The 27,018-nt window shown below is 36.4% G+C and overlaps 1 protein-coding gene across 8 annotated transcripts in view; it reads left to right on the forward strand.

Annotated features, from left to right (window-relative positions):
* PPHLN1 (periphilin 1) overlaps positions 1-27,018 on the forward strand; it is a 162,892-nt gene that overhangs the window by 97,241 nt on the left and 38,633 nt on the right. For all 8 annotated transcript variants that reach the window (XM_046013304.1, XM_046013305.1, XM_046013306.1 and 5 more), the window contains one exon: positions 11,135-11,275. In XM_046013304.1, coding sequence (XP_045869260.1) covers positions 11,135-11,275 — 141 coding nt within the window. The remainder of the gene's footprint in view (positions 1-11,134; positions 11,276-27,018) is intronic.

The raw sequence follows: 27,018 nt of genomic DNA on the forward strand, positions 1-27,018 counted from the left end.
TATTTTTTATAAAAATATAATGTATTTTTATCCCCAGGGGTACAGGTCTGTGAATCGCCAGGTTTACACACTTCACAGCATCCCAGTATTGTTTTGCATAGCAGTAGTGAAAGCAGGGATCCTTACCTTGTTCCTGATCTTTTTTTTTTTTTTTTTTTTTTAAAGATTATTTATTTATTTGACAGAGAGAGATCACAAGTAGATAGAGAGGCAGGCAGAGAGAGAGAGAGAGGGAAGCAGGCTCCCTGCTGAGCAGAGAGCCCTATGTGGGACTTGATCCCAGGACCCCGAGATCATGACCTGAGCCGAAGGCAGCGGCTTAACCCACTGAGCCACCCAGGCGCCCCCTACCTTGTCCCTGATCTTAAAGAAAGATCAGTGTTACAGTATTGAATGTGAGGCTAGCTGTGGGTTTTTCATATATGGCTTTTATTATGCAGTTTACTTCTAGTCCTAGTTTGTTGAGTATTTCGTCATGAAAGGGTGTTAAATTTTGTGAAGTGCTTTTTCCATATGAATTGAGATGATTGTGTAGATTTTTTCCCATCATTCTGTTGATGTAGAGTATTACATTGATCAGTTTTCCTGTGTTGAACTATCCCTTGCATTTCATGAATAAATCCCATTTGTGCATGGTGTATAATCCTTTTAATATGCTGCTGAATTCTTTTTGCTAGTGTTTTGTTGAGATTTTTGGCGTCAGTGTTCCTAAGGGATATTGGACTGTGTAGCTTTTGTTGTAATGTCTTTGTCTGGCTTTGGTTTCGGGTAATAATGTCCCCTTAGAATGAATTAGGAAGTGTTCCTTCCTCTTCAGGTTTTTTGGTTTTTTTTTAAGATTTTATTTATTTATTTGACAGAGAGAGATCACAAGTAGACAGAGAGGCAGGCAGAGAGAGAGAGAGGGAAGCAGGCTCGCTGCCGAGCAGAGAGTCCGATGGGGGACTCGATCCCGGGACCCTGAGATCATGACCTGAGCCGAAGGCAGCGGCTTAACGCACTGAGCCACCCAGGCGCCCCTCTCTTCAGTTTTTTTGAAAGAGTTTTAAGAGGCTTGATATTAGTTCTTTAAATTTTTGGTAGAGCTTATTATCAGTGAAACCATTAGATTCATGGCTTTTCTTTGTTGGGAGATTTTTGATTACTGATTCAGTTTCCTTAGAAGTTACAAGACTGTTTAGATTTTCTATTTCTTCTTGATTTAGTCTTCGTAGGTTTTGTATTTCTAGGAATTGTCCATTTTATTTAGGTTATCCTATTAGTCAGCATGAAGTTGTTCATAATATTCTCTTAATAATCCTTATTTCTATACAATTGGTAGTAATGTTCACACTTTCATTTTTGATTTTAGTGATTTGAGTCTTCTCTTTTTTTTCCCTTAGTCCTTCCAGCTAAAGGTTTGTCAATCTTGATCTTTTTGAAGAACCAGCTTTTTATTTCTTTGATTTTTTTCTTTCTTTTTTTTTTTTTTTTAAAGATTTTATTTATTTATTTGACAAAGAGGGAAACAGCACGAGAGGGAACAGAAGAAGAGGGAGGGAGGGGGAGGGAGGAAGGCTTCTCCTTCCTGCTTGGCAAGAAGCCCAGGGCGGGGCTCAATCCCAACCAGGACCCTGGGATCATGACCTGAGTGGAAGACAGACACTTAACAACTGAGCCACCCAGGTGCCCCATGATTTTCTTCTCTTGTTTTCTATTTATTTCATTTACCTCTGCTCTAATCTTTATTTCTTTCCTTCTGCTAGCTTTGGGTTTAGTTCTGTTTTTTCTAGTTCCTTAAGTTGTGAAGTTAGGTTATTGATTTGAGTTTGTTCTTGTTTTTTTTTTTTTTTTAATATAAGTGTTTATAGCCATTAATTTCCCTCTTAGCACTGGTTTGCTGCTTCTCCTACGTTTTTTATACATTGTGTTTTCACTTACTTTGTCTCTAAGTATTTTCCTACTCATGCGATTTCTTCTTTGGCTCATTGCTTGTTTAAAATTGTGTTGTTTAATTTCCACAATTTTATGAATTTTCCAGTTTTACTTTTTAAATTTATTTTACTTTTTAAATTTATTGATATTTTATATGTGGCCTAACACTTAGTCTGTTGAAAAACTGTCTCATGCACTTGAGAATATATTCTGTTGTTGTTGGGTAGAGTGGTCTTTGTCTGTTAGATCTACTTTGTGGATTGTCACGTTTAAGTCCTCTATTTCATTACTTTTATCTGATTTTTCTTTCCATTGTTGTGACAAGAGTACTGAAGTCTTCAACTGTTATTGTATAACTATTATTTCTCCTTTCAGTTCTGGCAGTTTTTACTTCATGTATTTTGATGCTGTGTCATTAGGTAAATAGATACTTGTAATTGTTAAATCTTCTTGCTGCATTGAACCTTTTATTAATATATAATACCTTGTTTCTTGTAACCTCTTTTGATTTAAAGTGTGTTTTGACTGATATTGATATAGCCACACCTACTTTTTTTAAGTTACTATTTGCATGGAATATCTTTTACTTTCAACATGTTTATGTCTTTGAGTCTGAAGTATAAGTCTCTTGTAGACAGTATATTGTCGGGTCATGTGTTTTTATCCATTCTGCCAATCTTTATCCTTTGATTGGAGGGTTTAATCCATTAAAATTTAAGTAATTACTGAGAAGAAGGGCTTCTGTCATTGGGCTATTTGTTTTTTATATGCCCTGTTTCTTTTGTCCCTCATTTCCTGCATTCTTATATTCTTTTGTTTAATTGATTTTGTGGGGGATGGGTAGTGAAATGTTAAATTCTTTCTTAATTTCTTATATAGGCACATATTCTGTGCCTATTATCTTTGTGGTTACCACAAGGATTACATTTATATCCTAAGGTTATACACTAATTTGTATTTATATCAGTTTAAGTTCAATAATATACAAAAACTCTGCTCCTCTACAACTCCATCTCTACCCCTTTTAGTTTTTGATGTCACAAAATTTTATCTTTTTATATATTATGTGTCCCAAAACATAAACTAATAATTCTTTTAAATGCAGTAGTCTCTTGAGTTATCTAGAAAACAAAATTTGGAGTTATAGTAATACTAGCTTTTTCTTTTTTTCTTTTTTTTTTAAGTAGGCTCCACACCCACCTTGGAGCCCAGTGTAGGGCTTGAACTCACGACTCTAAGATCAAGACCTGAGCTGAGATCAAGAGTTGGAAGCTTAATGAGTGAGCCACCCAGGCATGCCACAGTACTATTAGCCTTTACACTAATAGTGTTCTTTGAATTTATTAGTCTCTTAAATCCAGTGTAGAATACAAAAGAAAAAAAAAGTGCAGTTGCAGAGCATTGGTACAACAATACTAGTTTTTATAATTGCCTTTGTATTTATTTTTATAGAGGTCTTTATTTCTCCATAAGCTTTGAATTACTGTGTAGTATCCTTGCAGGACCCCCTTGAGCATTTATTGCAGGGCAGATTTAGTAGCCATAACCTCCCTCAGGTTTTATTAATCTGAGAGTGTCTTAATTTTTCCCTCATTTCTGAAGGACCATTTTCCTGGATATAGGATTCTTGGTTGATAGTTTTTCTTTTATTACAGCTGACATTTGAACTGCATAGGTCCACTTATATGTCGATATTTTTCAGTAAATGTGTTGGAAAATTTTTTTGGAGATTTGCAACAATTTAAAAAGACTCAACAGACAAACTGTGTAGCATAGAAATACCCCCAAAATTACAAAAAGGTTAGATATTTTAAGAATGCAATATATAATACATATAGCATACAAAATATATGGTAATTGTGTTATCATTAAGGCATCTTATTAATAGTAGGCTATTAAAATTTTGGAGAGTCAAAAGGTATATATGGACTTGATTGTGTGGGTGGTTGCCCCCCCCACCTTTACTGTGTTGTTCAGGGTCAACTATACTTTGATTATGGGTCTACCGAAATCTTGCCTCCAGAGTTTCTGATAAGAAATCTGCTAATCTTCATGAATTTCCCTTGTATATGATGTTTGCTTTTCACTGCTTTCAGTATTCTCTTTTACTTTGTCTTTTGAAAATTTGATTGTAATGTATTTTGGTGTGAGCCTCTTTGAGTTCATCTTACTTAGGTTTTGTAGAGCTTCTTAGATGTTGATATTCAAGTCTTCCATCAAATTTGGAAAGTTTTAAACTACTATTTATTCAAGTATTTTTTGCTGCTTTCTCTCCTCTAGGACTCCCACAATGCATATGTTGACCCACTTGCTGGTGTCCCAACAGATTCCTTAGGCTGTTCACTTTTCTTAAATCCTTTTTTTTTTTTTTCCCTTCATTTTTTTCTCAGACTATAATTTTTGTGTTTCTGTCTTCAGAGTCACTGATTCTTTCTTTTGTTACTCAGTTCTGCCTTTGGATCCCTTTAGCAAAATTTTCATTTCAGTTATTGTACTTTTCAGGTTTGTAATTTCTTTGTGGTTTCTTTTTAGGTTTCCTGTCTCTTCATTGGTATTTTATTTTGTTCACATATCATTTTCTTGGCTTTTTTCACATCATTCTTTAATTCTTTGGGCAATTTGAGACAGTAGTTTTAAAGTTTTTTCTGGCAGACCTACCGTTAGGTATTTTTCAGAGACAGTTTATATTGGTTTATTTATTTTTTTTCCTTCAAAGGGGCCTTACTTTCCTGTTTCTTTTATGCCTTGTGATTTTTTTGTTGATCACTGTGCATTTGAACTTAATAACTGGTAATTCTGGAAATGAGATTTCTTTCTGCCTTCCCCCCAGCTTTTATATTATTGTATGGTCTGTGTGCTGAGGATAAGCCTAGGTGTAAATTGAAGGTCTTCTCAGGTCTTTTTTGAGTCTTGGAATGCACAGTCTCTTTTTAACTTTCCCCATATAAGCAGTTTTTTTGTTTTGTTTTTGTTTTTGTTTTTTTAATGTCCTAATATTAACATCTAGCTTTCAAAAAGGGAAAGAAGTGAAAAATAAAGGAAAAAATGGTACCAGTCCCTTAATTCCCAGGGGTCACTTCAGCTATAGTGAGAGGGGTTTACAACAATAGTAAGAGATACAACAACAATGGCGATCCACCCCTTTCTGATCACAAGCAACAGTCAGTGATCAGAGCACAGATTCTTGATATTTGGAAAATGGGCTCCTTTTTGCCTAGCCTGGCTCCTGTAAGCTATGTGCAAGCTGCTTCAAGGAACATAGGTACCTTCCTACCAAGTGGCTGAGTATGGGGATGGGTAGCTGCTATTGTGCTGAGAGCTGAAGTAAACCTCAGTTTTCCATCTATGTTGTCCACTGGAAGTTGTAAGCGTTCAGGAGAGTCCAGAGTTCCAAAATAGTTACATCAGTTCAAGTTTGCCAATGCAGTTGTTACTTACATTGGGAGACAGATTTCTGATGCTTCCTATGGTGACATCTTCCCTGATTTCCAACCCTTTCTTTCTTAAGGGAGTCATAGGTTTTCAGTTTAATTAGATCCCTTAAAACTTATAATTCAGACTTGTGAAAACCTCTCTCTCTCTGTCTGCCTCTCTGCCTACTTGTGATCTCTGTCAAATAAATAAAATCTTTAAAAAAATGTATTGTTAGATTTGGCTTGCTAGTATTTTGCTGAGGATTTTTTGCATCTATGTTCATGAGAGATATTGGCCTGTAGTTCTCCCCCCGCCCCCCCCCCTTTTTTTTTGTGGTGTCTTTATCTGGTTTTGATAACAGGGTAATGCTGGCCTCCTGGAAATGAATTTGGAAATTTTCCTTTCTTTTGTGTTTTTTTGGAATAGTTTGAGAGGAGTAGGTATTAATTCTTTTAAATGTTTAGTAGAATTCACCTGTGAAGTCATCCGGTCCTGGACTTCTGTTTTTTGGGAGTTTTTTGTTTATAGAGTCCATTTCTTTGCTGGTAAGCAGTCTGTTCAAATTTTTTCTTTCCTACTTTTTCAGTTTTGGTAGGTTCTATGATTCTAGGAATTTATCGATTTCTCCTAGGTTGTCTAATTTGTTGGCATACACTTTCTCATAATAATCTCTTATAATTGTTTGTATTTCTATGTTGGTTGTTATTTCTCTTCTGTCACTTGTGACTTTTATGTATTTGAGCCCTTTTCTTGATAAGTCTGGCAAGAGTTTTATCAATTTCAGTGATTGTTTGTTTTCAGGAAAATAGCTGTTTCATTGTTCTGTTGCTTTAGTTTCTGTATCATTTTTTTCTGCTAGAATATTACTTCTTTCTTTCTGCTGATTTTAGATTTTGTTTTTCTTTTTCTAGCTTATTCAGATGTAAAGTTAAGTTGTTTATTTGAGATCTTTCTTGATTCGTGAGATAGGCCTGTATTGTTATATACTTCCCTCTTCGAACCCCTTTTGCTGCATCCCAAAGCTTTTGAACCATTGTGTTTTCATTTTCATTTGTTTCTGTGTACTTTTTAATTTATTTCCGGCTTGACCTAGTCATTGTTTAGTAGCATGTTATTTAACCTCCATGTATTTTTGTTCTTCTCAGATTTTTTTCTTGTGGTTGACTTCTAGTTTTATAGCATTATAGTCAAAATAGATGCATGGTATAACTTTATTCTTTTGAGTTTGTTGAGGCTTCTTTGTGACCTAGCATCTTCTCTGTTCTGGAGAATGTTCCAAGTGCACTTGAAAAGAATATGTATTCTGCTCTTTTAGTTTGGAATGTTCTGAATATATCTGTTAAATCCATCTCATCCAGTGTGTCATTCAAAGCCATTGTTTCCTTGTTGATTTTCTCTTTAGATTATCTGTCTGCTGATGTGGGTAGGGTATTAAAATCTTCTACTGTTATGGTGTTATTATTGATTAGTTCCTTTATGTTCGTTACTAACTGTTTCGTGCTCCCATGTTGGGTGCATAAATATTTATAAGTGTTATATCTTCTTGTTGGATTGTCTCCTTTATAACTGTATAGTATCATCTTTAGTCTCTTGTTATAGTCTTTGTTTTAAAGTCTATTTGGGCTGATATAAATACTGCTAATCTGGCTTTCTTTTGACATCCATTTGCCTGATAAATGTTTCTCCATTCCCTTACTTTCCATCTATGAGTGTATTCAGGTCTAAAGTGAGTCTCTTATAAGCATCATATAAATGAGTCTTGTTTTCTTATCCATTCTGTCACCCTGTGTCTGTTGATTTACATTCCAAGTAATTACTGATAGATATGTATTTATTGCCATTTTATTACCTGTTTTGTGGTTGTTTCTGAAGATTTTCTCTGAGCCTTTTCTTTCTCTCTCATAGTTTTGATGGTTTTCTTTAATGATATATGTGAATTTTTTTCTCTTTATACTTTGCATATTTATTAGTGCTTTTTGTTGGTATCATTAGGTTTGAATATAACATCTGCATATAGCAATCTGTGTTAAGCCAATGGTTGTTTAAGTTTGAACCCATTATTTACTCGTCCTCATGTGTTGTCATATTTTACATTCTTTTACTTTGTGTTTCTTGATTGATATTTTAACAAAAATACTCATTTTTAGTGCTTTTCTGTTTCCTTCCTTCATACTTTCACTTTTGGTCTTCCTTTCCACTTAAAGAGTTCCCTTTAAAATTTCATTCAGGGCTGGTTTAGTGGTCATGAACTCCTTTAGTTTCCATTTGTCCGGGAAATTCTTTATTTCTCCTTCTTTTCTGAATGATAGTCTTTGCTAGATAGAGTATTCTTGGCTCTGGATTTGTCCTGTTCAGCACTTTGTGTATAGCATGCCACTTTCTTCTAGCTTGGAAAGTTTCTGCTGAAAAATCCCCTGATAGCCTTATGGGGTTTCCCTTGTATGTAACTGTCTTATGTTGCCTTGCTGCTTTTAAAATTTTTTCTTCATTGATACATTTTGCCACTTTTGTTACAACATGTCTTGGCATGGATCTGCTTTTGCTGATTTTGTTGGGCTTTGTCTGTGCCTCTTGGATTTAAATATCTGTTTCCTTCTACACAATAGGGAAGTTTCCAGATATTAGCTTTCAAATAAATTTTCTGCCCCATTTTCTCTCTCTCTCTCTCTCTCCTTCTGGGACTCCTATATTGTAAATGTTTTTATGTTTGGTGGAGTCACTGAGTTCCCTAAGTCTCTTTTTTGCATAATTCTTCTTTCTCTCTTTTGTTCATCTGCTTACTTTCCATTACTCTATCTTCTACCTCATTAATTCATTCCTCTGCCTCTTCTAGCCAGCTATCATTGCATCGATCATATCTTGTGCTTATTGCACTCTTCATCTCTGATTTTTTCTTTTTTCATCTCTATGTTAAGGGTCTTACTGATGTCTTCCACTCTTTTCTCAAGACCAGTGAGTATCCTTATGATCATTGCTTTAAATAGTCCATCATCAGGCATGTTGCTTCTACCTGTTTTGCTTAGATCTCTGGCTGTGACCTTGTCCTGTTCTTTTATTTGGGACAGATTTCTCTGTCTTCTCATTTTGTCTAAGTCTCTGTGTCTGTTGCTGTGTGTTAGGAAAGTCACTTGTGTATTCTGTTCTTGAGGGTAATGGCCTTATGAAGAAGAGGTCTTGTAGTGACCTGCTGTGTCATGTCCCCTGTTCCCTAGGGCCTGGCACTTCCATGAGTCTCTCTGGTGTGTGTGCTGTGTGTGCTCCGCTATTTTTTCTTGGCCGCTTGTCCTTCAGGTCAGTCCTCTGGAGAGACTCTCTTTGCCTGTTGGGGGGTGTTTTGTCCCTGGCCTGAACGTGGTTTGTTTTAACCTGATGTGTTCTGCTGTGCTTGTGAAATGAGACCTGTCACCACTGCAGCCAGAGATGAGGCTGTGGAAAACTCCTGGGTTTGGAGACAGGATGTGGGCAAGGGTTTGGGCCAGTCTAATGGCAAGGGTGCCTACCATGCTGGAACTGAGGCCAGGGTGACTAGCAAGGGCAGTTCTACCAGAGTATGTCTGTTGGAGGAGGGGGCATTGGGCCTTGGTGTAAGCAAGTTAAATAGGGAGTGTTGGCACCGCAGTGGTTCCCACAGGTGGTTCTGTGCTTATGCTGAGGAGCTGGAGAAGGAAATGGTGGCTACATGTTCTTTGTTCCAGGTGGGTTCTCTCCATGAACACTGCTTCTCTGGGATACACTCCCAAGATGAAGGAATAACCTCTTCACTCTGTGTTCCAGGCACTCTTCAGATCACTGTTTTTAGTCTGTATGTATGAGGGCTCTTTGTCCCGCCCCTTCTCTCCAATAACAGTCCCAGTGCCTGGGGGCTTTCCCTTAGCCAAGCCCATTGACCTTTAGAACTCCAGGTTTTAGGGGCCACTGGTTGCAAGAACTCAGTGGAATTCATCCCCTCTTGCTTTCCAAGCCAGTTGCTATGCGGGATTCGTTTTCTCCAGCCATGCCCTTGTGTGTTAGTCTGTCTCTCACCCTTCTCCACTATTGCAGTAGTCACCATCCCTTTTATCTCTCTCAAGCCATGTCTCTGCACTTCCTACTTTCTTCAGGGTGGCCTCTTTTCTACCTTTAGTTGTAGAGTTCTGCCAGTCTTCATGTTGATTTCTGGAGTATTTAGGAAGATAGTTACTTAGTTGAATTTGTTTGAGACAAGCCTAGAGTCCTCCTACTATGCCAACACCTTCCTATCTCTATCACACAGTAATTTTTTTAAAAATTTTTATTCAAATTCCAGTTAGTTAACATACAGTGTAATATTAGCTTCAGGTGTACAAAATAGTTATTCAGTACTTCCATATATCAGCGGGTCCTCACCACAACAAATGTCTTCTTTAATCTCTGTCACCTGTTTAACACATCCCTCCACTCACCTCCCCTCTGGTAACCATCAGTTCTCTATAGTTAAGAATCTTTTTCTTATTTTTTTCTTTTTCTTGTTTCCTTTGCTCATTTGTTTTGTTTTTTAAATTCATATATGAGCGAAATCATATGGCATTTGTCTTTTTTCTGACTGACTTACATCACTTAGCATAATATACTCTAGCTCCATTCATGTCACTGTGTGTGGGAATACTTCTTTTTTTTTGATGGCTGAGTAACATTCCTGTGTGTGTGTGTGTGTGTGTGTGTACGCACACCACATCTTCCTTATCCCTTAGTCGATGGGCACTTGGGCTGTTTCCATAATTTGGCTATCATAGATAATGCTGCTGTAAATGTCACACTGTAAATTTTTTTAAATGATTTTATTTATTTGAGAGAGAGAGAGACAGCATGAGTTGGGGGAGTGGCAGGGGTTGAGGGAGAAGTGGACTCCCCATTGAGCATGGAGCCTGACACAGGGCCCCATCCCAGGATCCCCCCCCCTTTTTTTTTAAGATTTTTCTTTATTTATTTGACAGACAGAGATCACAAGTAGTCAGGAGAAGCAGACAGAGAGAGAGGAGGAAGCAGGCTCCCTGCTGAGCAGAAAGCCCGATGCAGGACTCGATCCCAGGACCCTGGGATCATGACCTGGGCCAAAGGCAGAGGCTTTAACCCACTGAGCCACCCAGCCCCCCCCCCCATCCCAGGATCCTGAAGTCAGATGCATAACCAACTGAGCCACCCAGGAATCCCCACAATAAATTTTTGAATAAACAAATGAGTATAGTTAAATAATTGTTTTCCCTCAGTTTTTAAAGTTTTTATCTTTTCTACATAAGTGTTACTGGAAAGTACAGTAGTCAGCTGTGAGCTTTTTTGTGGGATTATTTAATGATTATTGCTATGAAATAGAAGTGACTATTATTGCTTTGGGGATTTTTCTTTTCAGTGATTTCAATAAGTTTTTTATGCTGTAGGAGCAAGGAATTTTTAACTTCCGAAAGTAGAGCCCTTTTCCATGTTATTTTTTAATATGCTTAAGTGTGCCGATCTCTTCCAGTTAGGCTTTTTCTCTTCAGTGTTTCTTAAATAGGTTGCTTAAGGAATAGTTATAGGACGGAACCTTCTAGCTGTATCTTAATATAGTGTGAAATATAATTTTTGGAATGAAGTAAGCTTAGATTCTTTGTCTTACCTAAAATTTTAAAAGTAGCACTCATTTCCTCTTTGGCCGTCCTCACATACGCTCATTGTGCTTGGCGAAATTGAAAGTGTTTTCTTAAAACTGGTTGAATTTAGTACTTTCTCTTGATATGTTGTATCAATTAGTGCCTCTACGCATTCATCTTCAGTGCTATATGTAATTAAAGATTTCTAATTTTTTTTGAAGGCAGGATCCACAGCACCATTGTTTATTGATCAGCCAGAGGAACCTGAGTCAAATGCAACAGATGGTATAGAATTATTTGAAGACAGTCAGCTAACCAGTCGCTCTAAAGCAATAGCATCAAAAACCAAAGAGATTGAACAGGTGAGAATTTAATCTTTAAGTACATAATCTTTTGTTCCTATCATTTTGCACATGGTAGTTAAAGTATTTATTGAATACATGTATTTCATTTTGTTTTTCATGCATGATTCTGAAATTAGAATGTAAGAAACTAAAAATTGTTTGATCCTGTTCGATTTCACAGTAATATTGGTCAGTTTGGTCCCCTATTCCTGTTTACTTTTTTATTTTTTCAATAAAAAGCAAACTCTTTATTTAGAGAATATCAATATGCTTGCTAGTATGAAGCAATTTTAAACTATTAAAATCAATAGGAATGGGCTGAAAGAAATTTTAAATATACCAAAATATTAGCGGATGTTATTTTAGAATATTGGGATTACAGACATTTATATTTTCCATTATACTTCTATGCATTTTTCAAATATTGAAGAAAAAGTGAAGGATAAGTACATAGATTTAATGGTGTTATTCTGAAAAGTTAGAATCTTGTTTTAAATTAAATGGGTTGCTTAAAGAATATTTATAGGTCAGAACTGTCTAGCTGTATTTTAGTACAGTGTGAAATACATTTTTTCAATGGAATAAGCTTAGAGGCTTTGTCTTACCTATTGAGATTTAAAACCATTTTCTTTTAAATTGTCACATGGGCTTATTATGCTTAGCAAAATTTAAAAATGTTAACATGGAAATATTACCTGCCTCATAGTATATTATCACTTTAGAGGATTAAATGAAGTCAATAAAATTTGATAGGGTTTTATAACATGTAACATGCAGTACAAGTGTGTTTTTTCCCCCAGTATAGTTAACATACATACATAACATACAGTGTTATATTAGTTTCAGGTATACAGTACAGTGATTCAGCAATTCTGTACGTTACTCATTGTGTACAGGTGTTTTTGATGGTTACTCTCCAGTGCTTTGAGTAGATGTCCTATTGTTATATAGTCTTCTAAAACCTATTGGAAATTAAGAATAAAGTTAAATCTTTTTCAGTGTGCTTTCCAATTTCACATCAGCTGAAACCTATTTTCTGTAGTTGAATAGGAGATCATCTTAATTAAATTCTTATTGTGATTGTACAGTTCATATTGATGCCACCCCAGTGGGAAAGGATAAGAGTCTGGATAGGAGTTTCATTATGTAAGCCAGTAGAGTTTCAGACTGGCGGTGGTGAGCAGTGTCAGATGCCTGGCAGAATAGAAGGAAAATGAAGAGTGAGAAAATCCTGTTTAATTTGTGATATGAAGGTGATTGGTGCCTTACAAATTACCAGTTAATTGACAGCATAAATAAAAGGTTTGCTCCTCAGTGTATCTTCAACATGCATATGAATATCATTACCCTATGCAGAATTACTGCTCTTTTGTCCTTTGACTTACTTTTCTTGGTAGTGCCTTTTTTTTTTTAAACCACTTGACATATGTTTTTATTTCCTTGTTTGTCCCCTTTCATCATAATGGAAGCTTCATGAGAGCAGTGACTATGTTTTATTACTTTATATCCATTACCTTATATAGTGATTGGCAAGTGGTAGACTCAAAGGAAGTATTTTCTATAGATGGTGAGTGGAGTCATAAACCTGGAAGTGACCTCTGAATAGCCCCTGAGTCACTGTCCGTTAGAGACTGCATCTTAACCTGACCACCTAACATGGTGCCTAAGCCCAGCACTTTGTAGTAAGTGCTAGGGAGGTGTTTATTGAATGAATGATTTAATATTTTATTTTCCACCTAAACAGCAGTTCTTTAAAGGAGAGGCTGTCTTTTTTTTTTTTTTTTAAGATTTTATTTATTTATTTGACAGACAGATCACAAGTAGGCAGAGAGGCAGGCAGAGAGAGAGAGGGAAGCAGGCTCCCTGCTGAGCAGAGAGCCTGATGCAGGACTCGATCCCAGGATCCTGGGATTATGATCTGAGCCGAAGGCAGAGGCTTTAACCCACTGAGTCACCCAGGTGCCCCAGGAGAGGCTGTCTTAAGAATATAACTGGTAGTTCGCCTCTTGGCCTTTTGGCTAAGACCATGTGAAGAATATAACTGGTAGGAAATTTGAAATAGCAGTGTATGGTAATTTTGTTCTCATTTATTAATATTTCTGTCTCCTCTTGTTATTATTCATAGTTGATTTATTTGATCTTAAAAAGATCTACCAGTCAGATGTGTACAGCCTAGCAGTATACACGTAAAATTATTTAGTATGGAATTAATTTTTTGTAGTACTCTATAGATATCCATACATGTTTGACCTGTAAGTATACCTAGATTTCTGTTTTCATTTTTCCATTGTTCAAAAACATGTGAAAAATCTGACACTAAAGAATATTGAGATTATTATAGCAAAGACAAATGACCTAAAGAAGGAAAAATAAACCTAAAAGGAAATTTCTTTATTCTGATATGACTAAAGAAGTAAAGACAATTCTTAGAAGTGGTATAAAATAGAAAAGTTAATAATGTTAACTAATCTTAAGTATTAAAAATAAAGTATTGTACTAAATAATGTTACCATACTCTTTTTAAAAGAGCACTTTGGTTTTCATACATTAACAAGAAAATCAAACTGAAAAATCCCCAAGATGTTAGCTAGTAAATAATCATATATAATTATTTTATAAATTTGTGTCCAAAAGTTACAGTGACTTTTGAAAATGAAAAAGTTTTAAGGGGATTTCCCCCTCATTTTCTCCGTTTTCAAGTTTTGCACATTTTATTTTTAGAAATTAAATGCCAAATGGATAGGAATAATGTAAAGGCTTGAGAAAGCCAGATGGTAGTTACACAGCTGTCCAGTAATTATTCTTTATATTTTCCACATGCTTCAAATACTCCATGATTTAAAAAAAAAAAAAAAAAGAATAATAACCCAAAAAGCCCATGTAGATGAGGACAACAATTCGAGCTTAGAATAATATAGAAATGTAAATATTGGTGTAATGCCCAAGCTGCTTTTTCTATCAACTGCAGTATGTTCAGATATCTTGTAATATAACATATAATTTTTTTAGGGTTTCTATAAATTAGATTCTTCAGCCCTTGAATCATAAGGAAATCATTATTGTGGCAGTATTGCAATATAAAATAAATTTAATCTCTCTAGGCCAAAATTTTGTTTAATTCATTGTGCCCACAAAGTGGCTATTTGATATTTAAGAGCATACATATGGAGGTAGTTTGTATTTGAATTACTTCAATGAGAGGGCAAATTCATGTTTTTTGCCACATTATTACCATCTCATCCCTGCGCATATAAGGTTGGGAATAGCGATAGGGTTGGGAATGTAGATGCTTTTTGAAAAAGCTCCCCATGTTATAGTCAAATATGGCAGAGAACCACAGTCTAAAATCCTTGAGCCAGAAGATACCAGGTTGAGTCTCTCTTGTGTTGCTAGAGATCATTTGAATCATCCTGCCCACTTATATGTAAATGTCCTTTAGTGGAGATGATCCATTCTGTTGCCACAGCACATTTAGCCTCCTTATATTTTAGATCCTATGGTATATCTTCTTTTACCTTCATTTCCCCAGATTTACCCAGTTTGGGCCACTTTTACTTTCACTTATCAGAATATTTTTCGAGGTTCTTAGCTTAGAGAGGGAGATACCAGAATTTCTCCTGTCATTAATAAGTAATACCTACATAGCCAGCCTGCAAAAGTATAGGTGATTCATAATCTGTCTCAGGTGTTCAGCATTAACCCCTTGATTGTAATATCTCAAGTGTCCTCACATACCTCTATTAATAAATTATCTGATTTGAAAGCGAATCTCACTACTTGCTATTTTATCTGTGAGGAATCTTTTAATAAACTGTCACTTTGAACAAACCACAAAAATTGACATCTGTATTACTACATAACCCTTCTTCGCTTTATTGCACCTCTGGGGATAAGGTAATATTTACTCTAACTGTTTGGAACCCTTTTCATATTTAACCTCATGCTTTGTTAAAATTTTGCTTAAACGTAGCCTGTCACTGAGAGCCTCTGTTTTTTGGACATCTGGCATCTAATGATATTTTAAAATCTCTTGTAATTCCCCAAGGGCAAGATCTGGATTAGAGTTTTCTATCCATCTTCTTTCTTCAGATGGCATCAAATAATCTGAGTAGATCTGGGATGGAGTAGATGTATATAATATGCATGTTCAGGCTCTGCCTAGTACATTGTATATTATGAACATCAGGGTGGCTATAATGCCCCCACAGACACAAGTAGAAGAGAAACAGTTACCTAATGAAACAGACTTAAGATGATGAGTAACTGCTGTTTGTTAGGATCTTTTGCTATGCAAACTAACAGTTTTGAAAAAAGAACTTTCCATCTCTTCCCCGACAAAGCACAGTACTTACATTGTGTTCTCTCTCTACCTTTGTTATACATCTGTGGGGCTTTTTTTTTTTTTAATATTTTATTTATTTGACAGAGAGAAATCACAACCAGGCAGAGAGGCAGGCAGAGAGACAGGAGGAAGCAGGCTCCCCGCAGAGCAGAGAGCCCTATGTGGGACTCAATCCCAGGACCCTGGGATCATGACCTGAGCCGAAGGCAGAGGCTTTAACCCACTGAGCCACCCAGGCGCCCCTCTGTGGGGCTTTTTAAACATAGAGCTTCTTGGATTTCTACCGTGACTCCTCTGGTAAATAGGTTATCAGAACTTCTCAAGTTTTAATATGCACAGAAATCATTTGTGGATCTTGTTAAAGTACGTTTTCTGACTCTGTAGATTTGGGATGGGGCTTGAGATGAGAATTTCTAACATGTTCTTTGGTGATGTGATTGTCCTAGTCTATGGACCATATTTGAAGTAAGTAGTTAGAAGGAGGTAGTTGTTTTTTCTTAGTCCTTCTGTAATTTTTTAATATGCTGAAAGCTTGAGAACTATTACCACCTTAGCTTTATGTGAACTGAAGAAATTTTATCTTACATTTTTTTTTTTTTAAAGATTTTATTTATTCACTCGACAGACAGAGATCACAAGTAGGGAGAGAGGCAGGCAGAGAGAGAGAGAGGAGGAAGCAGGCTCCCTGCCAAGCAGAGAGCCCGATGCGGGGCTGGATCCCAAGACCCTGGGACCATGACCTGAGCGAAAGGCAGAGGCCCTAACCCACTGAGCCACCCAGGCGCCCCAATCTTACATATTTTTAATTGATATATAATTAAAATGCAATGAAATGCATAGATAATATTCAGTTGATTTTGACAGTTCTAACACTGTAAATATCACCTTTATTATTTATTTATTTATAAATATTTATAAATATTATTTATTTATTATTTATTTATCACCTGTAAATATCAACAAATATTTATGAAAGTCTTTTTCAGAACAGTTGATTGTACTGACAATAATAATGATTTAGTTAGGAACTAAAGATATGATCATGTCTCAAAATCATACAACTTGATTTGGTTTATGTTGAATACCCTCCAGCCAATTATTTAAGGCTGTATCTTAAGTAGTAACATATATAAACATGAATTTCAAAGGACACAAAAGATTTTGTGGTGAAAAACAAGTTTCCTTCATAATTCTTAGCCGCTTAGTTTCTTTCTTCAGCATATAGGTAATGAAATCACATATGTATGTATATACGTAGTTTATATATAGTATTTATGTGTATGTACATAGTTTGTACGTATATACATACATATATCGGATCATCATTGATCCTTATGAACAGAGATAAGAGTTGGTATGTGTGTCTCCATATTTTTTCTTTGAATACGAGTAGTGGCCTACCATGTACCCTGTTCAATATATCCATTTTCTATCAGTGTATATAATTAGTGCCCTATTAGTGGATATTTATAATCACTTGTGAAACCATGTTTTAAAATACAGTTCTTCTTATTTCTCCACCTTTATATAAAAAAGGTGTGTGTGTAGTTTTAAAATATATACAAGTATTACATTTAAAATGAGCAGTTTGGGAGGGGAGTTGGTTTAGTTGTGGTTATCAAATGCCTGTGTTTATGTCTTGTGAAGTGCTGTATCAATCTTAATGACTGCTGTAAGAGATCACTAGAATGCCTGGTGATCAGATTCTTGAGTCCATGTATATTCTGAAATCTGTATATTTTAAAACATCTCATAAAGTTGGCAGGCCAAGTTTAAGAATAACTGAAATATATGAGATTATAGAGAGAATCTTCATCTCTTGCTTGTACCAATCATTGTCAGAGTCAGACTTTCTCAAAAATTTTTATTAGTAGATAGAATTTATGGAATCTCAACTAATACAATTGAAGGGATGTGCCTGAAAGTATTCTTTTTTTTTTAATTTTTTCTTTAATTTCTTATTTTTTAATGAACATATAATGTTGCCCCCCGGCAACCCTCAGTTTGTTTGGTGAGATTAAGAGTCTCTTATGGTTTGTCTCCCTCCCGATCCCATCTTGTTTCATTTATTCTTTTCCTACCCCCCAAACCTCCCACATTGCATCTCTACTTCCTCATATCAGGGAGATCATATGATAGTTGTCTTTCTCCGATTGACTTATTTCACTAAGCATAATACCCTCTAGTTCCATCCATGTCGTCGCAATGGCAAGATTTCATTTCTTTTGATGGCTGCATAGTATTCCATTGTATATATGTACCACCTCTTCTTTATCCATTCATCTGTTGATGGACATCTAGGTTCTTTCCATAGTTTGGCTATTGTGGACATTGCTCCTAAACATTTGGGTGCATGTACTCTTCGGATTACTACGTTTGTATCTTTAGGGTAAATACCCAGTAGTGCAATTGCTGGGTCATAGGGTAGCTCTCTTTTCAACTTTTTGAGGCACCTCCATGCTGTTTTCCAGAGTGGTTGCACCAGCTTGCATTCCCACCAACAGTGGAGGAGGGTTCCCCTTTCTCCGCATCCTCGCCAGCTTCTGTCATTTCCTGACTTGTTAATTATAGCCATTATAGCCATTCTGACTGGTGTGTGGTGGTATCTCATTGTGGTTTTGATTTGTATTTCCCCAATGCTGAGTGATGTGGAGCACTTTTTCATGTGTCTGTTGGCCATCTGGATGTCTTCTTTGCAAAAATGTCTGTTCATGTCCTCTGCCCATTTCCTGATTGGATTGTGTGTTCTTTGGGTGTTGAGTTTGATAAGTGCTTTATAGATTTTGGATACTAGCCCTTTATCTGATACGTCATTTGCAAATATCTTCTCCCATTCTGACAGTTGTCTTTTGGCTTTGTTAACCGTTTCCTTTGCTGTGCAAAAGCTTTTGATCTTGATGAAGTCCCAATAGTTCATTTTGCCCTTGCTTCCCTTGCCTTTGCCGATGTTCCTAGGAAGACGTTGCTGCGGCTGAGGTCGAAGAGGTTGCTGCCTGTGTTCTCCTCAAGGATTTGGATGGATTCCTTTCTCACATTGAGGTCCTTCATCCATTTGAGTCTGTTTTCATGTGTGGTGTAAAGAAGTGGTCCAATTTAATTTTTCTGCATGTGGCTGTCCAATTTTCCCAGCACCATTTATTGAGGAGGCTGTCTTTTTCCTACTGGATGTTCTTTCCTGCTTTGTCGAAGATGAGTTGACCATAGAGTTGAGGGTCTATTTCTGGGCTCTCTATTCTGTTCCATTGATCTATGTGTCTGTTTTTGTGCCAGTTCCATACTGTCTTGATGATGACAGCTTTGTAATAGAGCTTGAAGTCCGGAATTGTGATGCCACCAACTTTGGCTTTCTTTTTCAATATTCCTCTGGCTATTTGAGGTCTTTTCTGGTTCCATATAAATTTTAGGATTATTTGTTCCACTTTGAAAAAAATGGATGGGATTTTGATAGAGATTGCATTAAATGTGTAGATTGCTTTAGGTAGCATAGACATTTTCACAATATTTATTCTTCCAATCCAGGAGCATGGAACATTTCTCCATTTCTTTGTGTCTTCCTCCATTTTTTTCATGAGTACTTTATAGTTTTCTGAGTATAGATTCTTTGCCTCTTTGGTTAGGTTTATTCCTAGGTATCTTATAGTTTTGGGTGCAATTGAAAATGGGATTGACTTCTTAATTTCTCTTTCTTCTGTCTTGTTGTTGGTGTAAATAAATGCAACTGATTTGTGTGCATTGTTTTATATCTGGACACTTTACTGAATTCCTGTACAAGTTCTAGCAGATTTGGAGTGGAGTCTTTTGGGTTTTCCACATAGAGCATCATATTATCTGCAAAGAGTAATAGTTTGACGACTTCTTTGTTGATTTGGATGCCCTTAATTTCTTTTTGTTGTCTGATTGCTGAGGCTAGGTTTTTTTTTTTTTTAATGAAATGTATTTTTAAGATAAACTAGTTTAAAAACGTTAAAAGAGGAAAAGAGGAAAGTGTAAAAGTTTTAAAAAAATTAAGTGAAGAAAATAATAAAAAGAAATTAACTTTGCAAGACTAAAGAATCATGGGGAGAAAGCCATGAATTCCATGCTTTCTCCTCCTCTGGAATTCTGCTCTTCTCCTTGGTAAGTGAACTTGGTCTTGGCTGGATTTCTTGTTTATTTTCTGGGGGAGGGGCCTTTTGTTGTGATTCTCAAGTGTCTTTGCCTAAGGGGGACTTGCACCGCCCTTGCCAGGGGCCAGGCTAAGTAATCCGCTTAGGTTGGCTTTGGGAGCTTTTGTTCCCTGAATGGTTTCTGTAGAGTTCTGGAATGAAAATGGCGGCCTCCCAATCTCCGGCCTGGGCGAGCCGAGAGAGCTCGGGGTCCCACTCCTCAGTGCACCCTCAGAGAAAAGCGCTCAATTACTCCCGTCTCCCTGGCCTCCGGCTGCGCTGGGAGCTCATCTAGCTGGTGACCAAGCATCTCGGTCTCTGGCACACAGCCCCGCCCAGTGTCTCGGAACCCCACAGATCCCAGAGCTCTTCCCCGCGAGGGGTCTCCCCAGATCTTGTGGGTTCCCTGCTCACAGAGCAGTGGCCTGTGCCACGGATCACAATAAGGTAACCCTGAGTTGAGAGCTCACTCCTCAGCTCCATCTCTGTAGCCGGTTTCCCCGGTCTAATACCTGTGAGCTCTGTGACTCTCAGACACCCCCAATCCTTCTGTGACCCCACGGGACCTGAGGCCATACTGTCCCTGTGTGGGCTTCACCCCAGCTTAGCCTCTGGAGCAATGTCCCTCAGTGGACTCAACTTTTAAAAGTTCTGATTTTGTGCTCCGTTGCTCCACCGCTTGCTGGGAACCAGCCCCTCTCCCCGCAGTCTATCTTCCCGTTGCTTTGGAGTCACTTCTCCGCGGGTCCTACCTTTCAGAATGTGGTCGATTTTCTGTTTCTAGAGTTGCTGCTCTTCTTCTCCTTGATCTCCTGTTGGATTTGTAGGTGTTCAGTATGGTTTGATAAGCTATCTAGCTGATCCCCTGCTACCTGATATTGTCTCAGCCTGCCCACTTCTTCACCATCTTGACTCCTCCTCCTGAAAGTATTCTTTAAATGTGTTATTCATGGTATTTCATAAATCATAGAAAATTATAATTTGTAAAGGGGAAAAGTCTGTTTCGTCTTATTCTTATTGGGTGGATAATAACTAGAAAAAAAGTTTAAAAGTACCATGAAGACAAATTCATTTTTTAAAACCTCTTAGACTGTTCCAGAATAATATCTATCCTAACACTGTCCTAACGTTTTTGAAAATGCTGATATTTCTACGTTGAAGTAAGTCTCCCTGATGAAAGAAGGATAGAATGTATATTTATTTGATAATTTATAGTTAAATTGTAGATGGGAATCCTCTCCTTTCCTTATTCCAGTTAAAAAAAAAAAAACACTTCAGAAATCATTTTATTTCCTATCTAGATTGCTAGACTTAGAGGTTAATAAGATTTTACAGTAAATCTAGATCAATCTACTTAATATATAATTTTTATTTTAATTTGAATTCTACATGTTAACCATTATCTTGTGACCATTTGGATTGCTCACTTGCTTTTCTAAACTTTTTCCTCAAAATGAAGAAGTTAGATTGAATAATCTTAGATCCCTTCTTAATCTAAATCATTTAAAATTAAAAGCTTAATATTGTTGCTTCACACATTGTTGTGTGTAGCTAATTTCAGATTAAGGTATACAATTTTTAGGTGTTCTAATTTTTTTCTTTTTTACCTCTTAATAAGGACACAGGTTCTATATTAAAATAATTTTTAAACTCATATATACTGTTGCTATGTATCAGTCAGTAATTAGTATTTGTTGAGCTAATGAATTGTGCAGAAAGTATTTTCTTGCATAAATAAGATGTCACATTTAATCAGTGCTCAATCTGTGGCTCTTTTTACAGTGTCTAGTTTCAGTCCTTGTCAATACAGCCTGATGATTCCCAGCACTCTAAGTAATTCTTACTCCTTCTGTCTCAATATGTAAGAGGATATTTTTGTTTTACTTTTAAAGTAAAATGGATAGAAGATTAATCAAACGTACCATCTTCCTGAAATGTTAACTAGAGTTAGGGACATGGAAAAAATCAGCTTTTAACACATGATGGAGTAAAATGAAATTGTTTTCAAAGCAGTGGCAGCTCTATTGTATATGCATGATCTAAGCATTTCACGCTAACCTTACATAATAGAAACATTCTTTGTTTTCCCTTTTTATCAGAGCAAGTAACAAACTTCTTAAAAGTGTAACTCTCACCACTATCTTGTCTAGACATCAAGTCTACCCTACTGTATCTAACAGTCCATTATTACTAACCACTTGTTCAGACTTTACATATATACATTTGGTAAAATATACTTCCATGAGATTTACCCTTGAAAAATTTCTTATTCTCAAAACACATTAAAGATAAATGCTTTATTTAGGTTATATTTCAAGGTTTTTGAAAGTTATAGTTTGTCAAAATCTGGTCTTATTTCAGAAACTTGTTGCTGAAGAACAAATGTAAAGTTTTCATTTGTTTATTTGGTTTTTTTAAAATTTATTTATTTGACAGAGAGAGATCACGAGTAGGCAGAGAGTCAGGCAGAAAGAGAGAGGGAAGCTGGCTCCCTGCTGAGCAGAAAAGCCCGATGCGGGACTTGATCCCAGGACCCTGAGATCATGACCTGAGCTGAAGGCAGAGGCTTAACCCACTGAGCCACCCAGGCGCCCCGTAAAGTTTTCGTTTTAAGGGAGTTTTCCTGAACGTTATCTCATAAGGTAATTTGTGTCATGCTTGAAATGTTAAAACCAAGCATCTCAGTCTTTACATTGAAAAGTTAAGTTGATTACTTTATACCTGCTATAAACTTGTAAATATGAAGATTACTAACTCCGTTATGATAATTATTTTTACATAAAATATAAAATTTGGACAATACATATATCAAGCCTGGTACAAACCATATTTAGTGTAAGTCCCAAAAGAGATGAGGCCATCTTGGACCTCATTCCCTGGGAATGTCTTTACTTAAAATGTACCCAGTTATAAAGCTTTTCCAATACAGTTGTTCCCCATGACATAAACTCCAGCACAAGCTTCATTCTGTCTGCCTTTCCTCCTTGTCCACTATCAACAAATGCTAGGTAAGGATTTTCTCTAGTGGTTCCAGATAATTGTCCCTTGCTATTCAGTTCCCCTGCTTTAAGTTGACATGTCTGAGTGTTGACTTTTAAAGGACATTTGTAAGTGTTATGGCATAGTAAACACTGGATGTTTCCACTTAGTGCTTTAACTTCTCAGAGCCCTTTTCCTCATTTGTTAAATGGAGTTAATTACATGCTCTCCCATAGAACCAACAAAGCACTGTGTGTGAAAGCCACTTGTATATTGGAAATCACTATACAGTTGTTTATGGTAGTATTAAGAATTACTTTGCCTCTTTCTTTGCAGCTTTGGAATTTTGAGTACTTTCAAATTATTTCTTAGGAATATTATATAGCAAATCTATAGAAGTTTAACTCTGAGAGGCTATTTTCTCATCATTGTCAGGATTTGGGTTGTTAAACCTTTTACCCTTATGCTTCTGCTTTTTTTTTCTTTTTTTCCTCCATTCAAAATGAAATGTAAAAATAATTTTACTATGAAATATTTGTTCGAGGGGGGACTTCATAATTTATCTTCTACATTTTCCATTTGGCTCGTTCTTTTACCTATTGGTTCTAATCTATTTTTCTAGATATAGGAAGTTCATAAAAAGGTAAATATTTCCTTCTCCTTAGAATTCCTTGCTTTCCCTCCCCATTCCTTAAACATAAATTATTCTCATATTTTCCCTTCATTTGTCATTTTTCATTTTTAAGATGTGATCCCTTCTGTGACATATGCTGTCTTGTTTTAGCTGTTGTTTAATTCAGGTATTAGATAATAATCATGTCTGTCTTATACACTCATGTGCTAACACCAGTGTGAGTTAGTTGATAATCTCAATTCATTTATACAAGATGTTTTCAAAGTTGCACTAAGAAAATCTTACATTTCTACTTAAGGGTAACTTGAAGTTAAACTTTAGAAATGAAATGATGATTTTTAGTATCTGGTTCATTGGGAGACATTTATATTACCTGTTTTGTTGTGCCCCCCCTCCCACCTATTTTTCATCTTGTTTTATTTTGTTTTCTCAAAAACTATTGTAGGAAATTGGGCATTTCTATTTAGAATAATTGTTTACTTCAGTTAGCTGGGATATTATTTGAAGGATTTTTTATCAGCCTCAGAGCTGAATTTTAAGATTTCTTATCCCTCAGTTATCTGAACTTTGGGGCAAATGAACACTTCAACATCATTTCTGGTTAGGTGATGATCGACCATGCTAAATTCCGCTATGCTTGCTATTGTGCTCTACTTTTAAAGCACTTTGATGATGTATTACATATACAGAAAAAGGATTCAGAACATATTTGTTAACCTGAGCGATTTCTCACAAAGCAAACATTGTGAGAACTACCATTCAAATTGGGGCGCCTGGGTGATTCAGTCAGTTAAGTGTCTGCCTTCTGTTCAGGTCATGATCCCAGAGTCCTGGGATCGAGCCCTGCATCAGGCTCCCTACTTAGTGGGGAGTCTGCATCTCCCTCTGCCCCACCCCCACTTTTGTGTGCTCTCTCTCTCTTTGTCTCTCTCTCTCTCTTTTTTAAAGATTTTATTTATTCATTTGACAGAGAGAGAGATCACAAGTAGGCAGAGAGGCAGGCAGAGAGAGAGGGGGAAGCAGGCTCCCTGCTGAGCAGAGAGCCTGATGTGGGGTTCGATCCCAGGGCCCTGGACCATGACCTGAGCCGAAGGCAGAGCTTAAACCCATTGAGCCACCCAGGCGCCCCTGTCTCTCTGTCTTTAATAAATAAATAAGATCTTAGAAAAAAATACCATTCATATCAAGAAGTAGGACATTACCAGCACCTCAGGAGGCCCTTTATACTCTCTCCCAGTTACTACCACCTCCTTTTTCCCAAAGATAGTAACCACTAAATTGATTTCTAACATTGTAGTAGTGTTTTGTCTGTTTTTAAACTTTATACAGATAGAATAATGGTATATATTATTTTGTGTCTTAACTTTTTTTTTTGGTTCAGCATTGTGTTTGTGAGATTCAGTGATAATGTTAATATGTAATAGAGCTCCTTATGTTTTCATTTGCATTTCCCTGATTACTAATGATGCTGAGGACCTTTTCATATGGTTACTGGCACCTCTTTTAGAAAGTACCTGTTGAGATTCTTGCCCATTTTCCTATTAAGTTTTTTATTTTAATTAATTTGAAGAGTTCTTTATTATTCTAAACGCGAGCCCTTTGCTAGTTATATGTGTTGCAGATATCTTTTCCTATTTTGTGGCTTGTTTTTCATTCTTTTGATATTTTTGGAAGAATAAAAATCTTACTTTTTTTTTTTAAAGGGTTTTATTTATTTGTTCATGAAAGACAGACAGACAGAGGCAGAGGGAGAGCAGACTCCCTGTGATTATGGCGTGAACCGAAGGCAGACACCTAACCATCTGAGCCACCCAGGCGCCCCAAATCCTTACATTTAATGTAGTCCAGACTTTTTAGTCTTTTTCTTTATTCTGTTATTTGTCTCCCATTTAAAAGAGCTTTTATTACCTTCTAGAAGATATTTTGTTTTATCCTTCCATTGAGTCACAATTCATCTGCAAATTATTTTCTGTATAGTGCATATTAGATATATGTCAGGGATCCAAGTTTCATTTTTTTTTTTTTTTTCCCATATGGACTTTCATTTGACCTGGAACCATTTACTGGAAAGACTATGTGTTTATTACCTCTCTGCATTGACACCTGTGTGGTAAATCAAGTGTCCCTATATATGTAAATCTGTTCCTGGATTCTGTTCTATACTGTTAGTCTCATGATCTTTGCAATAATACCGTGCTGTCTTTGTTAACATGGCTTTATAATAAGTCTTGATATCCAATAGAGCAAGTTGTCCTACTTGTTCTTTTTCAAGAGTACCTGTACTTGGAGCTGTGAACGTCTGTGGGAATCTTAGAATCAGTTTCTCAGTTTCTCAGATACAATAAATAAAGCCTGCTGGGATCCTGGCTCAGGATCCTGCCTTAGGATCTCTCAAAAGGTTGCTATCAAACTGATAACGAGGGCAAAAAGAGCTGTAGTCTCTGAAGACGTGATGGGAGTTGGAAGATTCACTTCCAAGTCCACTCATGTGGCTGTTGGTACAAGTTTCACTTCCTCACCATGTGGACCTTTCCACAAGGCTTCTCATGACATGACCCTCCCCAGAGCTAGAGTCCCAAGAGAGAGAAAAGGAACAGTGCTTTGCTGCCTTTTTTGATCTATTCTCCAAGCTACATACCCTCTGTTGCTTCTACCTGGGTCTGTTCATCAGAAGTGTTCACTAAGCCTAGCTAACACTCAATAGGAAGCTATTACACAAGAATGAAAATACCAGGAGATGGGGATCACTGCAGGCCATCTTGGGAGTTGGCTGCTAAATCTTCCATGATCGGTGTTACCTAAAGTATGTCTTTTTCAAAGAACCGACTTTTGGTTTTATTCTTTTCTTTCTTGTTTTGTATTTTATTATATTTCATTGAATCCTACCTTTATTTCTTTCCTTCTACTTTTTTAGTTTTAATTGCTGTATTTAGGAAAAAAAAAAAAAACTCGAGCTAGGTAATGATTTATTTGTAGCTTTTCTTTTAACCTATACATTAACATCTTCCAGAAGTTGATGTTATTTTTATTATCATTCAGTTTGGAATATTTCGAGGGGATTTCTTCTTAGAGTTTAGAATATTTAAAAATTTCCAAACATAGGAGATTTTGTTTTTTTCAAATAAATTTTGCCTTTATTTTTAATATTTTTAAAATAAATTTTGAATTCAAAACCACTGTAGTAGAAAACATACTTTTTAGGATTTGAGTCCTGTGAAATTTGTTGTAACTTATATTGTGGACCAACACATAATCAGTTTTTTAAGTATTCTATTAAATCCTCTATATCCGGAGCACCTGGGTGGCTCAGATGGTTAAGTGTCTGCCTTCAGCCCAGGTCATGATCCCGAGTCCTGAGATCAAGCCTCACTTTGGGCTCCCAGCTCAGCTGAGAGTCGGCTTCTCTCTCTTTCCCTGCCCTTCACCCTGCTTGTGCTCTGTCTCTGTCTCTCAAATGAATAAATAAAATCTTTTTAAAAAATAAAAATAAATCCTCCATATCCTTACTGGTTTTGTTTGCTTATCAGTTTCTGAAAGAGTTGTATTAAAATCTTCAAATGTTTGTGGGTTCATGTGACTCTTTTAAATGTTTTTATTCCTTTTATATATTGAGTATATGATGTGAAGTACATATGAATTTACAGTTATATCTTTCTGAAGT

This window comes from Meles meles, chromosome 7 (genome assembly GCF_922984935.1).
Source record: "Meles meles chromosome 7, mMelMel3.1 paternal haplotype, whole genome shotgun sequence".
Classification (NCBI taxonomy): Eukaryota; Metazoa; Chordata; class Mammalia; order Carnivora; family Mustelidae; genus Meles; species Meles meles.